At 49.0% G+C, this 20,123-nt stretch overlaps 1 protein-coding gene across 1 annotated transcript in view; it reads left to right on the top strand.

The window, feature by feature from the left end:
• The window catches only part of CFAP251 (cilia and flagella associated protein 251), a 66,727-nt gene extending 54,988 nt beyond the window's left edge, over positions 1-11,739 (top strand). The window contains exons 19-21 of the mRNA XM_082667503.1: positions 8,900-9,128; positions 10,233-10,334; positions 11,523-11,739. Of these exons, the coding sequence (XP_082523629.1) occupies positions 8,900-9,128; positions 10,233-10,334; positions 11,523-11,659 (468 nt within the window). The 3' untranslated portion in view covers positions 11,660-11,739. The remainder of the gene's footprint in view (positions 1-8,899; positions 9,129-10,232; positions 10,335-11,522) is intronic.
• Positions 11,740-20,123: the final 8,384 nt, after the last annotated feature.

Raw genomic sequence — 20,123 nt, 5'->3', positions numbered from 1 at the left:
ACCAGTCATGTTTGACTGCAGAAACAATAAGGAAGACAGAATCCCTGACATTATTGTTTGATCTCAGAGTAATGAATAGTAGCCCTAACTAGTTGGTATACTCAGCAGCTTTAGCCTCGTTTAGGAGGGTTTGGAGAGGAAATAATCACTTAACTTTTTAAACGTGCTTACCTTTGGACCCAGCAATTCTGCTTTTAGGAGTATATCTTGCAGGAAAACTCAGGCAAGTGTAACAGTGATGTACTGCGGGATAGTTTGTAATAGTGAAAAATTAAAACGACCTTAAGGTCCGTTAATAGGAGATGGGGTGAATCAAGTAAGGCACACCTACACTCAGTAGTTATTAAACAGTGAAATTGACCTATGATTCTTTTTTTTCTGTCCTCTTCTTTTTTTTATTTTTTAATTTTATTTATTTGGCTGCCTCGGGTCTTAGCTGCAGCGCACGGGCTCTTTGTTGCCGTGCGCGGGCTTCTCTCTAGCTGTGGCACGCGGGCTCCAGAGCGCGTGGGCTCAGTAGTTGCGGCGCATGGACTTAGCTGTCCCGTAGCATGTGGAATCTTAGTTCCCCGACTGGGGATCGAATCCACGTCCCCCGTATTGGAAGGCGGACTCTTAACCACTGGACCACCAGGGAAGTCCCTGACGTATGATTCTTGACTCAGAAAGAATGTGCTGGTTTTGTTAAAGGACAGAAGGAAAGTTGCAAAAGAGTATGTAAAGCATGACCTCATTTCATTAACAATAATATATAGATCTCATATATGCCTAGCAAAACTGAAAGAACTTCTTCCAAACCTTTAACGACACTGACCTCTGAGGCACGGGATCCGTGAGAACTTTTACTCTCTACTTTCTACATATCACCCCCGTCAGCTGGGGCCTCTGGTACCAGCTGGAACCCAGCCCTGGCTCCCACCCATAGTCTGAGCTCGGGGCTGCCCTGGGGGCTCGCGCTCTCCTGGCCTCGGGGCTCCCCCGTGTGCGTGTGCACACTCCAGGTCATTCCAGACATGACGCTCAGCATCTTCCTCCTTTTCCACAAACATAGAAAGCCCACCCACACAAGACAGCTTCCCTGGAACACTGGGAATCACCAGAAGGGTTCACGCATAACCGCCTTCCGCAGCAGCTTACCTAAAACTCCTCATTAGACCTTCTCCCCCGTGCCGATGACCACCCCCAGGGGGGCTTCCTTGCTGGTCTTGACCCCCCACCGAGCTCTGCTCCCCCTCTTCCTTCCCTGAGGAGCACCCCCTCCCGTCCCTCTGCTGGCCGTGCCAGTTCAGCTCTTAGCTTGTATTTCCAAATCTGCAGTATAAGCCCATCTCTAGGGTTTACAAATGAAAAAACTTCCCATTTAGTCGCATCCACTCTCCTTAGAAGACCATCGTGGCTGTAAATTGCCGGGGAGAGGGGAGGCTCATACATGCATTTCTGTAGAATTTAATTTTTCTTAACTACAAGCAGTAGCTTGTATTGCTTTTGTATTCAGAACAAAACCCAGAAAGATAAACGAACAAATCCTCCCCAAGCCTTGTGTGCTAATCTTTGTGGCTAAACGGCAGTCCCAGCTGGGATGGAGGGAGCGTAGCCAGGTGGCACAGCCGCCCACCGTAGGAGGAGGAGAAGAAATTTGAGCCAACGGTCATGGGCACAGTTTCCGCTCTGATGAAGACCCCAGGGGAATTGGGAAATTTGCACTTTGAAGAAAGGTCCTCGGTGGGTTGGATTTGTTCTGAAGCATAAATATCACGAGGTGTTTCCATCCTGAAAGTGAGAGAAATGGCCCACTGCTGTCAGGAGGCCTTCCTGGTCCACTGAGAACCCTACTCCAGGGAGCACTGCTGTTGTCACACTTACAGCATCTAAAGAAAGAAATACTAAAATGCTGCGCGGCCACTAAAAAAGAATGCAGCTGATGATATCAATAACACCAACAGCGGCAACAGCAGACCAGCCCTTCTCGCTTGAGCGCTCGCTGAGAGCCAAGGACCGTGCCAGCCCCCCTGGCGTTTAGTCCTCACGGCAAGAAGACGCTTTTATCATCTCCATTTTACCAACCAGGACAGTGAGGCTTAGGGGGATGAGGAAGCGTGCACGGCCACTCGGGGCCGCGGTCTGTACCCCAGCTGGCTGGTCTTAGTGCAAACAAAAGTCAGGACATCAAACACTGGCTATTGCTGAGGGATGGGGAATGGTAGAGCACTTTACTTCTATTCTTTACATCTCCAGTGTTTGCATTTTTTATAACAAGCACATATTCATCTTTACTGGTTTTATGATGGTAAAAGAACAGATCATAGTCATGGTGAAAATTACACTTTTAAAAACTGATGGCATTTGTTACGTGCCTTTGCCATTGCTTCACCTCTGTATTATATTTCTTTTTTTTTTTTGGCCTCACCGTGAAGCATGTGGGATCTTAGTTCCCCGACCAAGGATCAAACCTGCACCCCCTGCATTGGAGGTGCGGAGTCTTAACCGCCAGACTGCCAAGGAAGTCCCTATTTTTCTTCCTTTTGTTATTATTATTATTATTTTTGGCCACGCCTCATGGCTTGCGGGATCTCCCCTGACCAAGGCAGTGAAAACGCAGAATCCTAGCCACTAGACCACCGGGGAACTCCCTATTTTTTTTCCTTTTAATCAACTTTATTGAGATATATCACATATCATACAATTTACCTATTTAAAGTGAGTCAATGGCTTTTAGTATGTTCACAGGGTTGTGCAACCATCACCACTATCGAATCCTGGAACATGTTTATCACCCTAAAAAGAAACCCTGTACCCATTAGCCGTCACTTCCCATCCCCCCTCCTCAGCCCCTGGCATCCACTAGTCTACTTCCCATCTCCGGATTTGCCTCTTCTGGACATTTCATACAGATGGAATCATGTGATGTGCGACCGTTTGTGTCTGTCTTCTTTCACTGTTTTCAAGGTGCATCCATGTTGTAGCATAATCAGTACTTCACTCCTTTTTCTAGAGGAGTAAAGAAAAGAGAAGCCACTGCGGTGGCTTCTCTTGTTGCGGAGCTCGGGCTCTAGGCGCATGGGCTTCAGTAGTTGTGGCTTGCGGGCTCCAGAGCGCAGGCTCAGTAGTTGTGGCACACGGGCTTAGCTGTTCCGCGGCATGTGGGATCTTCCTGGACCAGGGCTCGAACCCATGTCCCCTGCATTGGCAGGCGGCTTCTTAACCACTGCACCACAAGGGAATTCTGTCATTCAGATTTTAAAACCTTTAAAAACATTCACCTGGGGTGGGGAAGAATCCCCGGAAGTGCTTGCAGCCTGGGCCCCGTGAGGGGCTGGGCAGAGGTCACCATAAAAGCGCTGGGAATGGCGGTGTTGTCATCTCTTGAGTCTCCCCCCGGCCGGCAGACAGCAGGGAGAGAGCGCTGTGGCCCAGCACCAATGACTGGCCTTCTCCTGGGTCGGTGTCCAGTGGGCAGGACCTGACGGGAGGCAGCTGTTGTGCAGATAGTTACTGGAGAGGGGGGCAGTTGTGAGTGACAGAGTGATGCGCCAACAGCAGAGGCATCTGCAGCCCTGGAAGCTGCTGCCCAGACCCTCCTTCCCTGCCCCAGGTCAGTGCGAAACGCCGCCGCGATGGGCCACACGGAGGGGGTGTGAGGCGAAGAGGATGCTGTGAGGAAAGACTGTCTCCTCATTTGCCAGGGACCGTCTAGAGAGCACTAGGTGTGTCTAAGGAGGAGGGAGAGTCCTTCCAGCCCGCGAGTCTATGAAACTATCACAGAAGAAACCGACGCGCACCAGGAGCCCCTTTATAAAGACGAGGAATGGCGCCAGTTCAAGTGTATCATGTTCCTCTCCGTTTAACAGGGAGGTTATAAAACTTAATTATAAGACACAATTCTAAGGCCATCGGTGGCTTCCTGTGGCTGACAACAGGATCGCAAACCCAAAGGCCTATGGGGAGAATGACAGCGGCAGGAGTAAAGCAGTCCTGGGCCAGGGGACCCCGGCCCTCCAAGGACAGGCCACCCTTACGTCTCGGGGCCTGGGCAATGGTACCAGCAGAGGTCCAGGGGCCGACTGTGTAAATGTTTAAAAGTTATAAATCAGGAATTCCCTGGTGGTCCAGTGGTTAGGGCTCTGCGCTTTCACTGCCGAGGGCCCAGGTTCAATCCCTGGTTGGGGACCTAGGATCCTACAAGTTGCATGGCGCGCGGCCAAAAAAAAAAGTTATAACTCAAATGACAAGCTGTTGAATAGATACTCGGCCTCAACAGTTCTACCTTTTTTTAAAATTTTTAATTAATTAATTTATTTATTTATTTTTGGCTGTGTTGGGTCTCGTTGTTGCGCACAGGCTTTCTCTAGTTGTGGCGAGCGGGGGCTACTCTTCGTTGCGGTTCACAGGCTTCTCGCTGCGGTGGCTTCTCTTGTTGCAGAGCACAGGCTCTATGCGTGCGCGGGCTTCAGTAGTTGTGGCTCGCGGGCTCAGTAGTTGTGGCTCACGGGCTCTAGAGCACAGGCTCGGTAGTTGTGGCGCCCAGGCTTAGTTGCTTCGCGGCATGTGGGATCTTCCCGGACCAGGGCTCGAACCCGTGTCCCCTGCCTTGGCAGGAGGATTCCTAACCACTGCGCCACCAGGGAAGCCCCCCTTTTTTGAGTTTTAAGAGAACTTCTTCCATGGCCTCATTGTGCCCACGGTGTTTCATTCATTCAGTAAACGTTTCTCTGGGCCCCCACGATGTGCCGGGCTCTGAGCAAAGCTGCTGTGGAAATAGAGATGAACGCTATTGCTACAGCTTAATGGAGGAGACAGATGTGGGCCTGAAGAATTAGAATATGCCTCACAGCTGCCACCCACCATTGCTCCGTGATGAAAATCACAAGCCGGATGCTGATTCTTTTTGGCATGAGCGTCACCTCCGCTAGCCGCTGTGGTGTAAGAGCTGGTTCTCAAAGCTGTGGCCCCCAGACCAGCAGTCTGTGTTTTTTCTTTTTTTTTTTTTTTTGCATTACGTGGGCCTCTCACTGCTGTGGCCTCTCCCGTTGCAGAGCACAGGCTCCGGACGCGCAGGCTCAGCGGCCATGGCTCACGGGCCCAGCCGCTCCGCGGCATGTGAGATCTTCCCGGACCAGGGCACGAACCCGCGTCCCCTGCATCGGCAGGCGGACTCCCAACCACTGCGCCACCAGGGAAGCCACAGCAGTCTGTGTTTTAAGGGGCCCTCCTGCTCATGTTGATACCTGATAAAGTTTGAGATCCCATGCCTTAAAGCCATACTTCTCAACCTTGGCCACACCTTCATATCCCCTGGGGAGCTTTTAAAAACTGTGACTGCTTATACTCCACCCCAGAACAATTAAATCAGGGTCTCTGGGAATGGGGCCGAGGCCTTAGAATGTTTAAAGCTCCCTGGGTGAATCAGACGAACCACTGCCTTAGTGGATGACAGGCCGGCGTGAGAATGCCAATAATAGGCCGGGCTGAGCCAGCCAGCGCGCTCTGGGCGACCGCGGGGCCTGGGAAGGCTCTGGGCATTCCATTCGGGCTCCGAGGTTCCTCTCCCAAGCACGAACCTCGTTTAGACACGTAGCAGCACCTGCCTCTTCAACTAACCCAGAGTAGGCTCGGGAAAGAGACGTCATGATGCTGAAGCTGCCAGCTCTCTGCCTGTTGAGCAGTGATCTTCGGCCAGTCATTTGGGGAAAGAGAGTAAGAGGTGAGTCACCTACAGAGTGGTTTGTGCCAGGAACGTTCCCTGAGATCTTTGGAACACTCCGGGTGTGAGTAACTCCAGGCACGTTTGGATTCCTTCTTTGTCCTCTTCGGGTTAGTCTCCTATTTCTCAATTGAGTTTGAATCGTATATCGCGTTTGTAAAGTACACGTGTCATTTACGTTATAATTTATGTATTTATAAATTATAATTTATGTTATAATTACATGCATTGTAATTAGCAAGGGCATAGGAAGTTTAGGAATCACAAGAACAATTACTGCCGGTTGAGTGCTGACTGTGTTAGGCACTGTGTCAGCACTTTAGATACATTGTCACGGTAAGCCTCAGATCAGCCCACTGCAAACGGTTTACCGTGTTACTCCCTTTTTCAAGACAGGAAACTGAGGATAAGGAATGTTAAGTTACTAACCCAAAGTCATATAGAAAATGGCAGAACCAGGTTTTGAACCTAGGTCTGCCATCAAAGATCATAGTGTTAGCCCCAGTCTCCTTTGGCTCATAGTAAGTGGTAGCACATGCATATACTAGTAGTATTAAAATCATATAGTAGAATCTGTAAATAATATATGCTACTGGACAGTTTTATTTATACACAAAATTGTACATAATTTAACGTGCAGTTGTACATAATATAAACTCAACAAATGCTGTATATGAAAATGTTGCCAATTAGAGCTACTTGCATAGTACCAATTATGGTTCGTTTGTATCCATAACCAATGATGTTATATCTAAAGACCATTCCTGGAATGTTGCATTGAAGATATATGGCTTCTTTGAAAATATTAGGCGATTACTAAGATACAGTGTAAAAAGGGGAAAAGCAGGATACAAAAGCAGGATACAAAAAAGGATATATACACGTACCAGTTTTGCAAAAAAAAAAAAATAGACACATGTGTTTTATATGCATGGGAAAAAGTGGAAGGAAGGTACTGCAGATCTTTCACAGAAATGATGGCTGGACTGCAAGAGGTTTGTATTTTCTTCTTGATACTTGGGGCAAGACCAAGACACTAGGATGTTCCAGACAGGCTAATATTTGGCATTGCTTCAAACTGGTGCTCTTTCCATTTTTGTTCTACATTTATTTAGTGGACAGGGAGAAATTGGCTATCTATTGATAAATATTGTGTACAAATATAGATTCTCTTCCTGATTCATTCCTACAGACCAAAGAAGTTCAGGTTCTGGGGGAAAAAAATTATTTCCCACTTTTCTGTGGCTCTTATTCTCTCTCTCTCTCTCTCTCTCTCTGTAAAATTCAAAACGCTGCAATTTGGAGGGACACATATTAGTTTCAAATGTAGACACTAAAATAAATTACTCATTTCTAGCCCTTTGTCAGGCACCGTTCAGGTTTCTGAATTTTAGCCGGCTGCAGTGTGCGTGGTACAAAAATACTGCACAGAGAAGGCTGATGGGAGTGGGGAGTGGTTTCGTTTGTTTCTGTGTTCTATTTCTCGCCTCCTTGCATTTTGCCAGTTACGCAAGGAGCCCTGTGTGGAGACCTGCATTAACTGGCGCCACATTTCCATTTGAATCCACAGACATGTCAGCACTCTGCTCATTCTAGGAAATTTGGAAAATACGCAAAGAGTGACTTTCCAAATCAGAAAGCAGCCCTCACAGAATGAGTTGGGAATTGTTCCCTTTTCTTATGTTTTTGGGAGAGTTTGTGGGGGATTGGTATTCTTTAAATATTTGGTAGAATTCACCAATGAAGCCATTTGGTCCTTGGTTTTTCTTTACGGAAGCTGTAAAGTTACTAATTCAATCTATTTACTTGTTATAGGTCTGTTTAGATTTTCTCTGTCTTCTTGAGTCAGTTTTGGTCATTTGTATCTTTCTAGGAATTTGTCCATTTCACCTAAGTTATCTGATTTGTTGGCATATAATTGCTCATACTCTTTTTAATCTCTGTAAGATTGGTACTGGTATTCCCTCTTTCATTCCTGATTTTAATAATTTGAGTCTTTTCTCTTCTTTTTCTTGGTTAGTCTCGCTTAAGCCTTGCCAACTGTGTTGATATTTTCAATGAATGATGGCTTCTTAGGTCTTCATTTTAAAAATTATATCACATAAGTTGTATGTATGTTACATAGAATCTTTTGAGTATATAAAACATTGCAGGATAAAGATGGAAAAGAAAGAAAGGAAAAAAGAATCATGGTGCAGTTAGTTGCCTTAAGAAACTTATCACAGCCTTAGGTCCTGTATTTGAGTTTCACACTGAATTATTTGCTTGTTCATCTAAACTAATTTCTAAATTCTTCAGGATTCCATCTTTTTTTTTTTTTTTTTTTGCATTACGCGGGCCTCTCACTCTTGTGGCCTCTCCCGCTGCGGAGCACAGGCTCTGGACACACAGGCTCAGCGGTCATGGCTCACGGGCCCAGCTGCTCCGCGGCATGTGGGATCCTCCCGGACCGGGGCACAAACCCGTGTCCCCTGCATTGGCAGGCGGACTCTCAACCACTGCACCACCAGGGAAGCCCAGGATTCCATCTTTTAAATGAAACTAATATCTTCTTCACAAAGCAAGGATGTAGTAGATACACTGTGAGATACTTAGGTGAAAAGTGAAGAAATGAAACACTGTTCATGCCAATGCTAATAGTATTGACCAGTCGGACAGTGGATCAAAGCTGCTGTAAAATTTAGTACCACAAAGTGGGTGGCTTCACACAACAGGAATTTATTCTCTCATGGAAGTCTGAAATCAAGGTGTCAGCAGGGTCATGCTCTCTATGAAACATGTAGAGGATAATGTGTGTCCTCGCCTCTTCTATCTTCTGCAGTTACCATCAATCCTTGATGTTCCTTGGCTTAAGCTGTATCCCTCCAACCACTGCCTCAGCCATCACATGTCCATCTTGGCCCTGAATGTCTCTTTCCTCTTTTTATGAGGATACCGGTCATGTTGTATGAAAGGCCCACCCTCCTCCAGTACAACCTCATCTTAACTAATGACATCTGCCCTGAGGGACTGAGGGACTTGGGGTTAGGACTTCAACCTATCTTTCTTTGGAGGGGGGATACAGTCAACTCATAACATACATGTTCTAAGCTAACGGTGAACATTTGTCTGTTACTCTCCAATTCTTAGAAGTCTATCAAAGTGTCTTTTCTGCTTACCATGGTCTTTTTTTTATTCCCCCCTAAACCTCTTTCCTAGATTGAAGATATGTTTAATGAAATCAGATTTAGTGAGTATGTGGACACTGGAAAACTAATTGACAAAATCAACCTACCGGATTTCTTCAAAGTTTACCTTAATCACAGGCCACCCTTCGGTAACACCATGAGTGGCATCCAGCGGAGCTTTGACATTCTTGGTTTTACCAATTCAAAGGGAAAGAAAGCTATTCGAAGAGAGGATTTTCTGAAACTGCTTCAAACCAAAGGTAAATACCTAAATAGGTATATCTCGTAACACCCTTGAGCCATTCCCACTGGAGAGAACTGAGCTGGGAGACAGAACGCCCTCCGGCATCTCTAGTTTGACTGGACTTCAGCCGCAAGGATGCCGCTTACTGACCCACATGGCTGGCAAACACGGGGTAAAGGGAAGGATGCCGGGAACCAGAAGGATGCAGTTTATGTTTCAACTTCCTGGAGCTGCAAGATTCAGGGCCTTCACTCGTAAAGCAGGAATACAAGTGCCAGCCATCAACCTCACAGAGCTACTACGAGACTGGGTTGCATTTGTGAAATAAAACCACACCAAAGTAAAACTTTTCATTTTTACCTATTCTTTTCCTCATCGTACTTTTTAAAAAAATACATTTATTTATTTATTTTTGGCTGCTTTGGGTCTTTGTTGCTGCGCTCGGGCTTTCTCTAGTTGCGGCAAGCGGGGGCTACTCTTCGTTGTGGTGCGCAGGCTTCTCTCTTCGTTGCAGTGCGTGGGCTTCTCATCGCAGTGGCTTCTCGTTGCAGAGCACGGGCTCTAGGCGTGTGGGCTTCTGTAGTTGTGGAACGCGGGCTCAGTAATTGTGGCTTATGGCCTCTAGAGCGCAGGCTCAGTAGTTGTGGCGCACAGGCTTAGTTGCTCCGCAGCATGTGGGATCTTCCTGGATCAGGGCTCAAACCCATGTCCCCTGCATTGGCAGGCGGATTCTTAGCCACTGCGCCACCAGGGAAGTCCTTCCTCATCGTTTTATGTGAGGAAGTCAAGTAGCCCTTTTCTCTGGGCGATCATTTCATCTTAGCCAAACTGCTGCTTCTAATGTGAGGGAATTTGAAATGAAGCTAAGCACAGTCTTTATCAGAGTGCTGTCTTCTTTCTCTGCACAAGCCCCAACACAGCCCCCTGGGTTGGAGTCCCATTTTTAGCACCATATAAGGAAGTCTATGTGACAGTAACATGGGACTCCCTAGAATGTTTTTGTGTCTCCAGGAAACAGTGGAATCATTCTCTTGAAGACCCCAGAATGATGATGCTAAACTCTGACGTGAGGCTCAGTCCCATGAGCTGAACAGCCTCCTTTTCCCTTTGTGATGCCCAGGTGAGCACATGACGGAAGAGGAGATGTCTGACTGCTTCGCTACACTGTTCGGACTGAATCCTGAGGGCTGGAAATCCGAGCCCGCAGCCTCTTCTGTCAAAGGTACTACAGTGGGCTCTGTCTGGACACGTAGCTGAGCTGCACTAATTTGTTGGCGACTTAAGTGCATTTAAGTCTTCTAACTGGTGCAAGCCACTCTCCTTCATACCATGCACACAACAAAGCAAGTCTGTTGGGAACGCAACATGAATAAGTTATAAAAAGACCAGGGAGTGGTGGTCATGTCTAAGAGATGAAAGCTTTTGTTCTTGTGCTCCGTCCTTCCTTCGTGTCTCCCAGCCTTGTTTCTTCCCTTTATTCCCCCGATTCAGTCCTCATCTTTCCAGCTTGGGTAGGCGAATCTTGGCCACTAGTAGAGGATACAGTTCGGAAGCTCTTTCAGAAGAGGTATCGTCATGAGAGCCTTGGATAAGGAGAGGGCAGGGACTCGGCAGGCAGGCACGAGCCCGACTTCAAGCTGCCAGAGCTTGAACATCTTTAAAGATCATCCTGGGACTCCCCTGGCAGTCCAGTGGTTAGGACTCCGCGCTTCCACTGCAGGGGGCGTGGGTTCGATCCCTGGTCGGGGAACTAAGATCCCGCATGCTGTGCAGTGTGGCCAAAAAAAAAAAAATCCTCCTCTCCTTTCCTGTCTGAGGATTTCCCACCTCCTTCTTTTAGCTCACTGACGCCCTTGTGCTGGAACATGTCCATGGACAACCCCGAGTGCTGCCCTGCTGCCCCCATGGGGTCGGGAGCAAAGACTCCTCACCAGGCTTCCTTCTCCCTCTCCTTCTGTTGTCTGTTCCCAATTTCAAATTGAACAGAGTTCCTAACACACATAGTTCTAGACTCCAGGAGCTGATTGGTCATTTCCAACCTGCAAGCTCCTCTATGCCATTCCTTGTGTACCTGGGATCTCAGAATGTAATTTTCCCAATTGTTTTATATACACACACATGTATACAGTGTTCCTAAGTGTCTCAAAACAGTAAAATCAATGATGCCTTGTAGTTGAGGCTTTCCAGTGAAGTGTGCAGAGTTTTGGGTAACAGTGCTCCAAACCCAAATCACAAAGGAGGGATTTTAACCAGTTTCCACCCAAAGGTTTTCACAGAATCAGGGCCAAATCCCAGCACAAAGCTCCTCTCACTTTTGTTTAGTATCATTTCCTCATATTTTTGGAAAATGCTTCAGAGTTAGAAACCTAATTGTTATGAAGGCATTTGCTTTCTTTTCTTGTTTGGTTAGGTTCAGAAATTTGCTTTGAAGAAGAACTTCCAGACGAAATCACTGCAGAAATATTCACGACTCAAATTCTTGGCCTAACCATTTCCCAAGATTCTGGACAAGATCCTACGGTCAGTGAAGTTGAAAGGAGTGCCTGAAGCACAAAGGACTTTGTGTGTGTGTGTTTTTTCCACAAGGCACTGCTTTCCCCACATTTCCCTACCCCTACTCTAATCTTCAGAACGTTTAGACATTAAAAGCAAATTTCTGTTAAGCAATGGAATTCACAAAGTTGGACATTCCACTGTTTCTGAAATAGAAAAGTGGGTGGAGGCAAGAAAAACGATGGCAGCTGGATGGAAAGGGTGTCTGGAGACCCCGGCCGCCATTCTCATGCCTAATCCACGGCAGTGCTGCCTGGAGGGGGTTTGGACAGGATGAGAAGGTGGCGTGGTCCCCGGGGGCAGAAGGGGCCTCAGCCAGCAGTAGGCCTTCCTCGTGGCAAGTGTGGCCTTATTTCTATCCCCTCAAGTGGCACCTGGACCCTTAGCCTAATGTGGCCTGATATGGGTCACCCCAGCCTGCTATTAGGCTGGGGCGGGGGCGTTGGGTGCTCTGGGCTCCCGAGAGCCCCGGCTTGTGGCTTCTTATGAGCAAAACCCCTGAGCAGTTGTGTGCGACCGTTATGAAGAGCATCCCCGGCCATGCTTAACGCTGGTGGCACCTGCCAGAGAGAATGCAGAACAGAGCAGCCCCGGAGCCCTGTGTGTACCGCAGCTGGACCAGAAACGGCCGGCCGGCCGGCCTCCCCGGGGCAGAGCTCAGCAGACGGGAGCCGCCCCCTCACACAGCGCACGCGCCGCAGAGGCCAGCGTGGTTGATTCGCAGCCTTGAACTCCGCTGGGCTGCAGAACTCGTAGCAGGCGAAAGCAGTTCCCCGGCGCGGCTCGGGGTGTTGAGGGAACGTGACTCAGGCTTCAGCAGCATTCTGACCTTGAAGATAGGGTACCCTCGTCATATAAACAGATGGAAGTTATGGTCTGATTTTAAGAGTTTTGTCCTCAGTTATGAGGTCTCACTCAGGCAAATGGGCCAAAGGTTATTCTCCACACGTGCTTAGTCCGACACACCCGCCGGCCAGTACCAGCTCCTTCCCCGGAGAAACCAGCCTTTGAGATGATGTTTCTGACCCCCGGAGCAGGGGTCTGTGTGAGAGAAACAGAACGGCTGCAGCACCCTCCTCCAGGCACAGAGCCCCCTGCGTGGCGGCCGTTTGGAAACCTGGCTCTGTGGGTCCTTGGGACAGCCTGGAACACAGAACAGAGCCGTATCCCCCACCGCGGCTGTGTCACCACCGCCTCGGGACAGCCGGCGCCCGCTCGTCACACTGTATACCTCCAGGGTTTTGCAACCTGGTTTACATTTGGTTCTTTTTGAAAAACACGAAAAGGAAAACAAGCTTTGTGAATCAGCTTTGCAGCTGCTGAGGGCTTAGGAGAGACAGACTAGCAAGCCAGTTAAAAAGTTCCCGAGGACATGTTAGGGAGCAGAAAACTCTCAAGTGACTTGTTCTCTTCAGAAAATAACTCAGAATGGGATGCACTCTGGACACCCACCAGGGGCTTCTTTCATCAGGTCCGGCGCCCTCTTTTTGGTTTTTGTTGACGACATATATTGGAGTCATCGTCTGGAGCAGAACCGGCCCGTAAGCAGTTGGACCCGCGGCGGCGGGGCTGGTGAGCGGGAACCGCCATCAGGCCCAGGCTGAGCCGCTCGCTCTGCGCTGAGTCGATAGGGGAAGGGTGAGGGTCAGGGTGGCCGTCCATCCGGGAAGGTGCAAATAGCAGGGGACCACAGCATCCATGTCGGCGGCGTTCCCACGCTGCTCCCAGCCCAGCCAGGCCGCGGGCGCCCCTTCTCACCCTTTCTGCTGGTGCTTTTCTTGGGGGAGCTCTCAGCCTGTCCGACCAGGGTGAAGAGCAGCTTATGTGCACCTTCCATCCCCGGCGAGGCGTCTTCACCTGCTGGCCACGCAAGTGGTGGTGAGGCCGGGCCCCAGCACCCGGGTCCAGGGCAGGAAGAGGAGGGCTGCCTTCCTGCCCAGAGAGCAGAGAGCTCAGACTCTCCCAGCCATGTGGGTAGCAGAGCAGCAACACCAGAAATGGAGGGAGCAGAGACCCAAGACGGACGGTCTTGCTGGGCTTGTACATCGGATGCAGGGGCGAGACGCTGGACCCCAAAAAGCACCATGTGATGTTCTTTTGAAAAAATAATACTGTTTCAGATGGGGCCTCTGGCTACCGACCTCTGCATCCTGGCCTTTTGCTTCCACAGTTCAGGAGCCCATGGAAAAGCCATGATCGTCCAGGAACCACCCAAAGCTTCCCCCGCCCCCCACTCTCTCCTCCAGACCCCCAGGCCCCTCCTGGGCAGGATGAGTGTCTTGTTTGCACAGCACCAGCCCAAGGGCCGGGCCGGCCTGGGCTTGCATCCTGCCTCTGCCATTTAGTAGCACCCTGTATGCCCTTGGGTGTGGCTAATCTCTTAAACCTCAGTTTCCCCCTGGAACAACTCCTGGGGTGGTGGTGAGGATTAAAAGAGGTATTGCAAATAAAAGTGTTCCTGGCATAACGTAGTGCTCAAAGTAGGACAGCAGCTATTATCACTGCAGGCAGAAACTGTGCCTGAGACTGGGGAAGACGTTTGATGAGAATTAATCTCTCCTGACTCCAGGGTTTTAGCATCTGTTAACACTTGCTCAAATAGGGGTCTCTGCAAGCTTTGACAAAGGACCCTTGATAAATATTTGTGGAACGACTGAATGAAAGAACGTGAAGCTTCAGTGCTCTTTTAATAGCTGACTTAGCTTTTGAATCAAAGTGAATCCGGCCCCCACAGGCCATCTGCATCAGGGTCAGCAGACTCTCTGGAAAGGGCCAGAGGGTAAACAGTGGGGATCTGTGGGCCGAGTGGGCTGGTGGATGCCTCACCTCGGCCGCTGGAGCACAAACGCAGCCACACAGACTCTGGTCCAGGAAAGGACAAACGTGGCCCCCTTCCAATCAAACTTAATTTGGGGACACTGAAACTAATTTGGATTTCATGAGAATTTCCACATACCGTGAAATCTTCTTCAGAGATTTTTTTCAACCACTCAAAAATGTGAAAGCCATTCTTAGCTTGCGGACCACACGGACATGGCAGCCCGGATCTGTCCCGCAGGTTGGAGTTTGCTCCACCTTCTAGGCCAGGATGACTCTTTCCAACGGAGTTTTACAAATACGACGTATGTGTAAAACACCTGACTAGTACTCTTCAAAAAAGCCCAGGTCATGACAAACAAGAAAAGGCTGAGAAACTGTCCCAGGTCGGAGGAGACTAAGGCGACACGATGACTAAAAGTGAAGCAGGATCCTGGGTTTCTGGAACGGAAAAAGGACACTAGGAAGAACCCGGTGAAACCCAGAGGAAGTCTGTGGTTCAATTGACAGCATTGGGCCAAACTTAATTTCTTAGTTTCAATCAATGTATCTTGGTTGCCTAAAAGTGCACACGAGGGAAGCTGGGCAAAGGGTCTGTGTTAACTCTCCATACTACCTTTGCAAATCTAAAATATTTCAAAATCAAAACTATATTTAAAAATGAGGGAATTCCCTGGCAGTCCAGTGGTTAAGACTCCGTGCTTTCACTGCCGGGGCCCGGATTCGATCCCTGGTCGGGAAACTAGGATCCCACGTGCCTCACAGCGCGGCCAAAAAAAAAAAAAAAAAAAAATCCTGTACCACCTTTCTGCCTCAGCCACCCCTGAGTTGTTTCCATGAGCTGCCCTGTGCCCCACAGCTCTCAAGCCAATGCTCTTGAACCCAGTCCGGGCCCCTGCTCGTGGGTTGCCTCACGTGCCAGCTGTCCTCTGGGAACCCGCTGTGCTTCGCGACAGTGTAGACAAAAAGGGGCTTTTTTTTTTTCAGAAAGATCTGTGTCCTAAAGCCATGGCTGCCCTAGACCCTGGGGTTTTTGGCCTGACCACGTTCTTGAGAGATCTGGATGACAGAGGTTCCCCTGCAGGCAGTGGCTCAAAACTGACTACAATAAACAGACACAGGACACTGGGACTCAACAGTAAGTTGCCACCCTATTCATATGTCATATAACATCCTCTGCTAGCTTAGCTTAAAGGAATATCACACACACACACACACACACACACAGGCACAGGCACACAACCCGAGCTGATGCAACATTCTTCCAGGGCAGTGTGATGCTGAGTGTAGGGCCCAAGCTCGTGGGACAGTAACCCGTCGCGGGGTTCTTTACCGTGTTTCCTGAGCTGCTGATGCCCGAGGCAGGCCTCTCACCCCCGCCGATAACCATGGGTATTTATCAGTGCCCAGGTGAGAGGCATCAGGCCCCGAAAATCACTCTCCACTGTTAGCAACCCTGCCTTTTTCTCCATAGTTTGAAATCACCAGCTGTGAGTGGGGAAGTTCAATACCAAGGTCGCCCCCATGGAAGGGAACGAGCCATTGTGTTCGGCCCTGCACCCCCTCTTGTTCTCTCCTTATTTGTTGATGGGAAGTCACAAAACACTTCAATGTAAACATGGTATTTATTTTTTTAGATCTTAGTCGTTAAAGCAAGTGGGTTTTTTTCCTTTGGGCGGGGGCGAGTTTAGTTCTAACAACCACTACAAGCTCTTTGCCAGCACTTCAGACAACACACAGCGTGTGCTGTGAAGGGTAGTCCCCACAGCGTGTCTGTCCTGGCGGAGGGAGCAGTGGGCGGTATTGTGGACCCTGGTTCTGATGCAGAGAGAGCATCAGGTGTAGGCGCTGTCTAAAGTGCTGGCCGCCACCCAGCTTCTCCTCCGTGTGCATCTGATTGCTTCGGAGATGGACTTCATCCATCCATTCATTCATGAATTCAGCAAAGAGTGAGTGTGCGCCAGCACTGCGGTAGGGCTGGGGGTACAGGGGTGGACAAGACGGGCATGGCCCTTGTCTTCGGGGATCTCTGATTAAACAAACACATAACTATGCCGTTGCAAGCTGCGGTCATAGAGGAAGAGCCAGGGGCCTATGAGGTAGAATATCATGAGGGAAATGTGCTTTAGTTGTGATCAGGGCCGGTCTCTCCGAAGATGAGGCTTGTAAGTTAAGAGACAGTCATGGAAAGAGTGGGGAGAACCTTCCAGACCGAGGGGACAGTGCCACCAAGGCCAGAGCATTCAGTGAACCAGAGGTTTGTGTGGTCAGACCCTAGAGAGGGACGTAGGCTCAAGGTGGGGTCCTCAGGAGTCTAGAACGACCTCTGGCATTCCTTCAGCACTGCCATCGCATGGTGCTTCCTCTCGAGTCCGAACAGGAATGTTTTCACATGGGCGATGGGCAGGAGGAATGGAGGGAGGCCAAGTCTTCAAGAAGATGATCTGGCCTTTCTCATTCCTTCACTTTCAAAGAGTCTTGATATAGGACTTCCCTGGTGGTGCAGTGGTTAAGAATCCACCTGCCAATGCAGGGGACACGGGTTCGAGCCCCGGTCCGGGAAGACCCCCACATGCCGCAGAGCAACTAAGCCCGTGCGCCACAACTCCTGAAGCTCGCACGCCTAGAGCCCATGCTCTGCAACAAGAGAAGCCACCGCAGTGAGAAGCCCCGCACCACAGCAAAGAGTAGCCCCTGCTCGCCTCAAGTAGAGAAAGCCCGTATGCAGCAACAAAGACCCAATGCAGCCAAAAATAGATACATAAATAAAATTTAAAAAAAATTTAATTACAAAACCTTGGAGAAGCTTTTAAAAACAAAACAAAACAAAGAGTCTTGATATGGGGTATGCTGCCGCTCAGAGGATCCCAGGAAAGACCATAAATAAGTCTTGTGAGGAACCAGCCCTGAAGCTGGTGTGTTCTCTCACGTGACACTGGACAAAGGTGGGAAAGCTCCCAGTGGGTTTCAGCCCCGTAAACCTTAAACCCTGAGTCGGCATCAATACAGCCTTCTTAGTTTTCCAGGGATTTCGACATTTTAAAAAGATGTAACCACAATTTTCTCCGTGATCTTGTTGTCCCTTTGTGCACAACCATGTTTAACTACACAGTCCCCTGAGTCGCTGGTGGTATCCCAAAGGCAGCCAGGTGTACAGCGAAGCTTCACCAGAGCTAGCCGCTTACCCCTCCCTCAGTGTGCTGTCCGTCACCTCTGCCTTTCACGAGGATAGATGAGAGAATAGCAGTAACTTGTGCCAGATCCTCTAACAGTGACCTCAGTTGAACTCTGTGTGCCCTGGTGCTAAGGCCTAAGATAAAATGTGGCGGGAAGCATGTTTCTTTCCCTTTAAAAGGTTATATTGTAGCGAGGGAAACAGACCTGTCAATAATAATACAGTATTTTGTGATATGACATAGGGGCGTCCAGAGCAGATGGGGCAGGAAGGAGGAGGCGATCAGGGCGGGTGGAGGAGACATTACATAAATGAGGCGCTCTAAGCCCATCTGAGCAGTGCCGGGGAGCAGTGGCAGGAGAGCAGCCCAGAGAAGTCAGTGATCACATTATAGCTGGCCTTGTGTGCTGAATCAGGGAGGTTAGGCTTGATATGAAAGGGAAGGGGGAGAAGTGGATCAAACTTGGATCTCAGAGGCGTAGGGCTGGGTGATGGGCAAGAGGGATTGGCTGGGGAAAGGGCCCACGGCGAGGGGATTGTTATAGTAGTTTGGGGAGAAGTGAAAGATTGCAACAAGAGAAAAGACATTCAGGAAGGATAAATAAGTATACAGACTGAGAGGCAGCTTAAATAGGGTATCAGCCATGATCTTTGGTTTGGAGCAATAGAAATTGGCTCTGGTTAGCTTCAGGGGAAAAGGGACCTTATGTGAAGACTATCAGGTAACTCATAGGCTCAATGGAGCGACTGAAGAAGCAAGCTCTGAAAATGACCAGGAACCAACGGCAGCCAGGATGCCAATGGTGCTGCCACCACTGGGAGCTCAGCGCCTCCGATACTTAGGCTCTCCAAGGGCCACTTCTGCTGGAAGTCATTTCTCCGCTGCCCCTGCACACCCTCAGACATCAAAGTCAAAATCAAAACCACAATGAGATACCGCTTCACCGCCACAAGACTAATATGACAAAGACAGACGATAACAAGTGTGGGTGAGGATGTGGAGAAACTGGAACCCTTGTACGTTGCTGGTGGGAATGTAAGATGGTGCAGCTGCTTTGGAAAACAGTCTGGCAGTTTTTCAACATGTTAAGTACAGAGTTACCATATGACCCAGCAATTCCCCTGCTGGGTATGTAGCCAAGAGAAATGAAAATATACATCTGCACAAAAACCTGTATACTTATCATCATAGCAACGTTATTCATAATAGCCAAAAAGTGGAAACAACCCAATGTCCATCAATGAATGAATGGATGAACAAAATGTGGTAAATCCATGTAATGGAATATCATTCAGCCATAAAAAGAATGAAGTATTAATACATGGGATGAACCTTGAAAATATGCTAAATAAAAGAAGCTAGGGGGCCTCCCTGGTGGCGCAGTGGTTGACAGTCCGCCTGCCGATGCAGGGGACATGGGTTCGTGCCCCGGTCCGGGAAGATCCCACATGCCGCGGAGCGGCTGGGCCCGTGAGCCATGGCCGCTGAGCCTGCGCGTCCGGAGCCTGTGCTCTGCAACGGGAGGGGCCACAGCAGTGAGAGGCCTGCGTACCGCCAAAAAAAAAAAAAAAGCTAGGCACAAAAGGACACATATTATATGATTCCATTTATGTAAAATGTCCAGAATAGGCAAATTCATCGAAACAGGAAATAGACTCTTGGTTGCCTAAGGCTGGGGGGAGAAAGAATGACAGCAAATGGGTAGAGGGTTTCTTTTTCAGATGACAAGAATGTTCTAACATTGATTGTGGTGATGGTTTCACAGCTCTGCGACTATACTAAAAAACACCTTGGGCTTCCCTGGTGGCACAGCGGTTGAGAGTCCGCCTGCCGATGCAGGGGACACGGGTTCGTGCCCCAGTCCGGGAAGATCCCACATGCCACGGAGCGGCTGGGCCCGTGAGCCATGGCCGCTGAGCCTGCGCGTCCGGAGCCTGTGCTCTGCAACAGGAGAGGCCACAACAGCGAGAGGCCCGCGTACCGCAAAACACACACACACACACACACACACACACACACAAAAAAAAACACCTTAAAAGGGTGAATTTTGGGACTTACCTGGCTGTCCAGTGGTTGGGACTTCGCCTTCCAATGCAGGAAGTGCGGGTTCAGTCCCTGGTTGGGGAGCTGGGATCCCACATACCTTGGGGCCAAAAAAAAAAGGCCAAGACATAAAACAGAAGCAATATTCTGGCGGGTTCAGTGGAGACATTAGAAATGGTCCACATCAAAAAAAGAAAAAAACCAACCAAAAAAAGGGTGAATTTTATGGTATGTTAATTATATCTCAATAAAGCTATTATTTAAAAATAATCGACTGGCAACCCAATTAAAGAAATGGGCAGAAGACCTGAATAGGCGTTTTCTAAAGAAGACGTACAGGTGGCCAACAGGCACATGAAAAGATGCTCAACATCACTAATCATCAGGGAAATGCAAATCAAAACCACAAAGAGACATCACCT

This window comes from Grampus griseus, assembly GCF_964374135.1.
Source record: "Grampus griseus genome assembly, chromosome: 12".
Lineage (NCBI taxonomy): Eukaryota > Metazoa > Chordata > Mammalia > Artiodactyla > Delphinidae > Grampus > Grampus griseus.
This window is presented reverse-complemented; position numbering and strand designations above follow the sequence as displayed.